The sequence below is a fragment of the Littorina saxatilis genome, linkage group LG2 (assembly GCF_037325665.1).
Source record: "Littorina saxatilis isolate snail1 linkage group LG2, US_GU_Lsax_2.0, whole genome shotgun sequence".
Taxonomy (NCBI): domain Eukaryota; kingdom Metazoa; phylum Mollusca; class Gastropoda; order Littorinimorpha; family Littorinidae; genus Littorina; species Littorina saxatilis.
In genome coordinates this window covers 23,076,338-23,083,837 of record NC_090246.1, presented here as the reverse complement: position 1 = coordinate 23,083,837, position 7,500 = coordinate 23,076,338, and the positions used below count along the sequence as shown (strand labels likewise).

Sequence of the window (7,500 nt, the reverse complement as noted above, 5' to 3'; positions counted from 1 at the left end):
AGTTTTGAAAGTTTGAAAAAAGAAAAGCCCGGAAGCAGGGTCACGCAAGGTCGTGGTTTTTCCTTGCAGACGACGGTTTATAGGCAGTCAAAAGCCATCGCTCGAGTTCTTATGAACCACATTCGTTTGTTTCGTGAAAACGGTCAGAGGTACATAATAACGTGCTATTGCAGATAAGCTCACAGCGAGCCGCATTCAAATTACAAACTGACGACTGCATTGTGAAAAAGGGAAACTGGATCACACGGGTTCACGATGGCTCAGGGGTAAGATAAACAACGCAAAAATAAATTCTTTGAAAATTGCTCGCTCTTCACGTAGGGCACCTAGGATGTTCCCGTTTGGTGAGTGTTTAAATGGAAGGGTGTTTGTACTGTGTGTAAAAGCCTGACAGTATCTGTGATGGTTTACGGGAGGCTTACTGTGCCTTTAAACAAAATGTTTTTTCAAAAATGTTATCAATATTTTTTTCATTATCCTCTAGCGGTGGGATTTCGTTACATGCAACACCTTTTTCTTCAAAAAGGAATTAACAAGTTAGCACCAATTTTTGCTTCCGAAGTTCTGTTTACAATTTATCCTCTCATCAAGTTCTAAACAATAATCTCTTTTTCGTTTACGAATTTCATCTGTATACTGATTTCTGGTCAGGCGGAATAATGCCCACTGCTCATGTGTATTTAAGCGCTTAGCAACTTGATGTATACAACTTTGTGCTTTTCGTAATTGTAAAATCTGTTCAGTCATCCATGGGGCATCATCTTCACGTACTGTTATTATTTTAACAGGCATACATGTTTTTGCAACACGTAATAAGTGTTCAATTGAAGCCAACTGCAGGATTGACATTTTAAAACATATTTCATTACTCCTGAAACTCTTTATCTCCTTATCTTTGTTATGTTATTGTTTGTGTTTGTGTGTTTCTGTGCTCGTGTTGCAAAAACATGTATGCCTGTTAAAATAATAACAGTACGTGAAGATGTATATGTGTGTGTATGTGTGTGTGTGTGTGTACTATTTATATATGTGTAAGTGTGTGTGTGTGTGTGTGTGTGTGTGTGTGTGTGTTTGTGTGTGTGTTCGTGTGTTCGTGTGTGTGTGTGTGTGTGTGTGTTGTGTGTGTGTGTGTGTGTGTGTGTGTGTGTGTAAGTGTAAGTGTGTGTGTGTGAGTGTTTGTGTGTGTTTTAGCTCAGCGTTCACTACTCAATCCACATCCGTATTCAACATGTCTTAATATTTGGTTGGTGCTTTTTTTACAGTGCTAATGCTCATGAAAGTTACCAGGTGGTGTGCGGTGCTCACAACAACGTGCTCAACCTTAACAACAAGCCCTACGCCCAGAAACTCTCATTCTCCAGGGTGACCCGGCACCCCAGTTACAACTCCAACACCTACGCCAACGACATCGCAATCTTGACCTTCGCCTCCCAGCCCACCCTGACTAACGCGGTGCAAGCCGTATGCATCCCCAACAGCAACTACAACAGCGGGGAAACGGCTACTGTCATTGGCTGGGGAACTACCAGGGAGGGTGAGAGGGATTGATTTTCTGTCGTAAGGCACCACTGTAGAGAAGGAGAGGGATTGCTTTTTCTGTTGTGTGGCATCACTACAGAGGGTGACAGGGATTGTTTTTCTGTCGTGAGGCACCACTACAGAGGGTGACAGGGATTGTTTTTCTGTTGTGTGGTATCACTACAGAGGGTGACAGTGATTGTTTTTCTGTCGTGAGGCACCACTACAGAGGGTGACATGGATTGTTTTTCTGTCGTGAGGCACCACTACAGAGGGTGACAGGGATTGTTTCTCTGTCGTGAGGCACCACTACAGAGGGTGACAGGGATTGTTTTTCTGTTGTGTGGCACCACTACAGAGGTTGACAGGGATTGTTTTTCTGTCGTGAGGCACAACTACAGAGGGTGACAGGGATTGTTTTTCTGTCGTGTGGCACAACTACAGAGGGTGACAGGGATTGTTTTTCTGTCGTGTGGCACAACTACAGAGGGTGACAGGGATTGTTTTTCTGTTGTGTGGCACCACTACAGAGGATGACAGGGATTGCTTTTCTGTCGTGTGGCACCACTACAGAGGGTGACAGGGATTGCTTTTCTGTCGTGTGGCACCACTACAGAGGGTGACAGGGATTGCTTTTCTGTCGTGTGGCACCACTACAGAGGGTGACAGGGATTGCTTTTCTGTCGTGTTGCATCACTACAGAGGGTGACAGGGATTACTTTTCTGTCGTGTGGCACCACTACAGAGGGTGACAGAGATTGCTTTTCTGTCGTGTGGCACCACTACAGAGGGTGACAGGGATTGATTTTCTGTCGTGTGGCATCACTTCAGAGGGTGACAGGGATTGCTTGTCGGTCGTGTAGAACCACTAGAGAGAGAATGTAGGGTTATTGCTCTTCAGTCGTGTGGCACCAACCAGAGAGAGTGAAGGCTTATTGCGTTTCTTGTTATTTTAGTGATAATGTGATAATGTATATAAACATCTCGGGCTGTTTTTCAGTATTGTTGATAACATGTTCTGTCTGATTAAGGGTATTCTGCTGGTATTTCACTACCTATTTTATTCATGTTTTTATTACTTAGTTAGTGGACGAATTTTGTGCAATGTATGTTTAATGGTGTATGCTTTTAATTAAGCGTTGTTGACTATGAATGTAGATGTAAATGTTTGCATTTATAACTGTGTTTTAATTTTAAATGTGTCAGGCGCAAAGAGCATAATTGTAAAGTAATGATGTTGCGCAATATAAATGCTCATTTATCATTATTATTATTATTATCATTTTCTGTCGTGTAGAACCACTAGAGAGAGAGCGTAGGGTTCTTGCTCTTCAGTCGTGTGGCACCACCAGAGAGAGTGTAGGGTTAGTGCTTTTCTGTCGTGTGGCACCACCAGAGAGAGTGAAAGCTTATTGCTTTTCTGTCGTGTAAAACCACTAGAGAGAGAGAGAGAGCGTAGGGTTATTGCTCCTCGGTGGTGTGACAAACACCAGAGAGAGTGTAGAGTTAGTGCTTTTCTGTCGTGTGGCACCACCAGAGAGAGTGCAGGCTTATTTCTTTTTTTGTCGTGTGGCGCCACCAGAGAGAGTGTAGGCTTATTGTGTTGTCTTCAAACAAACTTGCAATAGGAACATGGCAGACAGTCAAGCCCAAGCGCAAGGGAATTGCTTTTCTCTCGTCTGGAACCACGAGAGTGTAGAAAATATCTTTTCTGTCGTGTGGCACCAACAGAGAGAGGGTCAGCAAGTCGCGAAAGGCGAAAATACAACATATAGTCAAGTAGCTGTCGAAGTCACAGAATGAAACTGAACGCAATGCAACGCAGCAAGACCGTATACTCGTAGCATCGTCACTCCACTGCTCATGGCAAAGGCAGTGAAATTGACAAGAAGAGCGGTTTAGTAGTTGCGCTGAGAAGGATAGCACGCTTTTCTGTACCTCTCTTCGTTTTAACTTTCTGAGCGTGTTTTTAATCCAAACATATCATATCTATATGTTTTTGGAATCAGAAACCGACAAGGAATAAGATGAAAGTGTTTTTAAATTGATATCGAAATTTTAATTTTGATAATAATTTTTATATTTTTAATTTTCAGAGCTTGTTTTTAATCCAAATATAACATATTTATATGTTTTTGAAATCAGAAAAGGATGGAGAATAAGATAAACGTAAATTTGGATCGTTTTATACATTTTTATTTTTTACAATTTTCAGATTTTTAATGACCAAAGTCATTAATTAATTTTTAAGCCACCACGCTGAAATGCAATATCGAAGTCCGGGCTTCGTCGAAGACTACTTGACCAAAATTTCAACCAATTTGGTTGAAAAATGAGAGCGTGACAGTGCCGCCTCAACTTTCACGAAAAGCCGGATATGACGTCATCAAAGACATTTATCAAAAAAATGAAAAAAACGTTCGGGGATATCATACCCAGGAACTCTCATGTCAAATTTCATAAAGATCGGTCCAGTAGTTTAGTCTAAATCGCTCTACACACACACACACACAGACACACACACACACACGCACGCACGCACGCACATACACCACGACCCTCGTCTCGATTCCCCCCTCTACGTTAAAACATTTAGTCAAAACTTGACTAAATGTAACAAAAAAGCTGATCTGCCAACAAGCCAATAAACATCTTATAATATTTCAGGTGGATCTGTGTCCAACATCCTCCAGGAGGCCAGCAAGCCTGTGGTCAGTGACTCGGCCTGTGCAGGGGCTTACGGTAGTTCATTCAGGGCCAGTTCCATGATGTGTGCCGGATTTATCGGTGTCGGTGGGGTCGACGCCTGCCAGGTTTCTACAATTATTGCCTCATTCTAAGTTTGTGTTGTACTTCTGTCTAACCGAGTACGTGTTGTGTGCGTGGCGCTTTGTTGTTTCGCGGTGTGTGTGTGTGTGTGTGTGTGTGTGTGTGTGTGTGGCGGTGTGTGTGTGTGTGTGTGTCGCTGTGTGTGTGTGTGTGTGTGTGTGTGTGTGTGTGTGTGTCGCGGTGTGTGTGTGTGTGTGTCGCGGTGTGTGTGTGTGTGTGTGTGTGTGTTTGTGTGTGTGTGTGTGTGTGTGTGTGTGTGTGTGTGTGTTGCGTGAGTGTGAGTATGTCTGTATCTGTGTCTGTGTCTGTGTTTGTGTGTCTGGTTGTCTGTGTGTCTGTGTCTGTCTGTCTGTCTGTCTGTCGGTCGGTTGGTCGGTCTGTCTGTCGGTCGGTCTGACCGTCTGTTTCTATGGCTGCGTTTGTGTGTATTGAAGAGAGAGAGAGAGAGAGAGAGAGAGAGAGAGAGAGAGAGAGAGAGAGAGAGAGAGAGAGAGAGAGAGAGAGAGAGAGAGAGAGAGAGAGAGAGAGAGAGACTTTACGATCGAAAATTCACAAGTGTGTGCGTGTTGTTCTCATTCGGGGCAGACTGTGTTGGTCAAAAGGTAACCTCTCTGAGCACGGTAATTAACTTTTGACTCATACAACTATCACAAGAAAGAAAATAATGATGGAAAAACTGGTTGGTTTTGAAAGCGTCAGCGTCAATAACGTTTCTCAATGTTCATCGCAGGGTGACAGCGGTGGCCCTCTTGTGGTCCGAAGAAACGGAGTCTACGACCTTGTCGGTGAGTACAAATAAATCCCTATCTTTCTTATTCCGTTTATGTTTTATTTTTAATGAGGGAATACCTCACACGTTCCCCGACTGGTTAATGAGCGTGTTACATTATCTGAATAGATACTTCCCACATTCCCAATTTCCACGAGTGTGTTTAATTTTGTGAAGGGATACTCCCCACATTCCCAATTTCCACGAGTGTGTTTATTTTGGTGAATGGATACTTGCCACATTCCCAATTTCCACGAGTGTGTTTATTTTTGTGAATGGATATTTCCCACATTCCCAATTTCCAGGAGTGTGTTTATTTTTGTGAAGGGATACTTCCCACATTCCCAATTTCCACGAGTGTGTTTATTTTTGTGAATGGATACTTCCCACATTCCCAATTTCTACGAGTGTGTTTATTTTTGTGAATGGATACTTCCCACATTCCCAATTTCCACGAGTGTGTTTATTTTTGTGAATGGATACTTCCCACATTCCCAATTTTAACGAGTGTGTTTATTTTTGTGAATGGATACTTCCCACATTCCCAATTTCCACGAGTGTGTTTATTTTTGTGAATGGATACTTCCCACATTCCCTATTCCACTAGTGGTTTTTTTTTCTTCAGAATGGATACCACTAATGTGTTCTTTTTTCTGAATGGATTTTCCCCACATTCCCTATTCTACTAGTGTGTTTATTTTTTCTGAATGGATACTCCACACATTTCCAATATCGACGTGTGTGTTTATTTGTCTGAATAGATACTCCCCACATTCCCTATTCTACTAGTGTGTTTATTTTTTCTGAATGGATACTCCACACATTTCCAATTTCCACGTGTGTGTTTATTTGTCTGAATAGATACTCCCCGCATTCCATATTCTACTCGTGTATTTTTTCTGAATGGATACTTCCCGCATTCTCTATTTCACTTGCGTGTTTAATTTTTCTAAATGGATACTCCCCACATTCCCTATTTTACTACTGTGTTTATTAATTTTTTGTTGAATGGATACTCCCCACACTCCATCAGTGTGTAATTCTTTTTCTTGAACGGAGACTTCTCACATTCTTTACTCAATTTAGTTTGCTATTTTGTTTATAATGACAAATGATACTACTTGGTAAATCGTGCTAACAGTATTGGCATTTCTCAAGTTACATGAGGACTGGGTGGCCGAGTGGTAACGCACTTGCGCTCGGAAGCGAGAGGTTGCGAGTTCGACCCTGGGTCAGTGCGTTAGCAATTTTCTACCCCCTTTCCTAACCTAGGTGGTGGGTTCAAGTGCTAGTCTTTCGGATGAGACGAAAAACCGAGGTCCCTTCGTGTACACTACATTGGGGTGTGCACGTTAAAGATCCCACGATTGACAAAAGGGTCTTTTCTGGCAAAATTGTACAGGCATAGATAAAAAAAAAATGTCCACCAAAATACCCGTGTGACTTGGAATAATAGGCCGTGAAAAGTAGGATATGCGCCGAAATGGCTGCGATCTGCTGGTCGATGTGAATGCGTGATGTATTGTGTAACAAATTCCATCTCACACGGCATAAATAGATCCCTGCGCCCGAGTCTGGAGATACGTGCGCGATATAAGACTTCATATAACATCGATATTTTCTGTAAAGCCCTGTTAGCCAGAAGTTTTTGCTTGCTGCGTCCTTCTCAATGAATGCAGATGCAGAGTGGGGAGCAAGATGCATGTTTCACCAAAATATGACTTTTGCAACAGATAGATCATTGTTCGACGAGACCGCACTCGTATACCCACAAATGAGAAGCAAGTCGCTTGTTCATTTCAATGTTCGTTATTCTCCCAGGTGCAAGGAGATTGGTTCCGTATAACTCTCGCTTACTCCTTTACACATGTCGTATGCATGTTGGGCGCAAAGTAAGAATCCGGGGCAGAGTTGGAATAATTGGGATTTCCCGAAACCTCATTTGATTTCCAACAAAGCGCCGCATTTCCGGAAACGAGCTGCCTCGTTCTAGAAATGGCAACCCTTCGACTGGCACAAAAAAGTATACCTTTTCACAGGTCATGAATAAGGTATATGATGAAAAAGCAAGGTCTTATACAGGGGAAGTCTTGAATTGGGGGTGTGGGGGTACACTGTGTAACAATTCTCTCAGTTGCTGCTGTCTCGATCTATTTTGAACACAATGATTTTTTTTCTCAGAGTAGAGTGTTAGTTTGTTACAACAGGCTGAAATCATCTTTAATTTGAATCAAGATTTTGCAACAATCAATCACATCAATATAGCGCACAGACTTGCACATTACGTTTCAAGAGCCTAGATTACCATGCAGTGACAAGAGCCGGCCTACTCAGTAAAGGGACGTAATGCTGTATTTACAGCCCAGAGAGACTGTGTGAGTTTA

The 7,500-nt window shown here is 42.4% G+C and overlaps 1 protein-coding gene across 1 annotated transcript in view; it reads left to right on the top strand.

The window, feature by feature from the left end:
- Window positions 1-7,500, top strand: part of LOC138952352 (transmembrane protease serine 9-like) — a 29,604-nt gene that overhangs the window by 8,534 nt on the left and 13,570 nt on the right. The window contains exons 4-6 of the mRNA XM_070324009.1: window positions 1,263-1,534; window positions 4,186-4,331; window positions 5,078-5,132. Coding sequence (XP_070180110.1) covers window positions 1,263-1,534; window positions 4,186-4,331; window positions 5,078-5,132 — 473 coding nt within the window. The remainder of the gene's footprint in view (window positions 1-1,262; window positions 1,535-4,185; window positions 4,332-5,077; window positions 5,133-7,500) is intronic.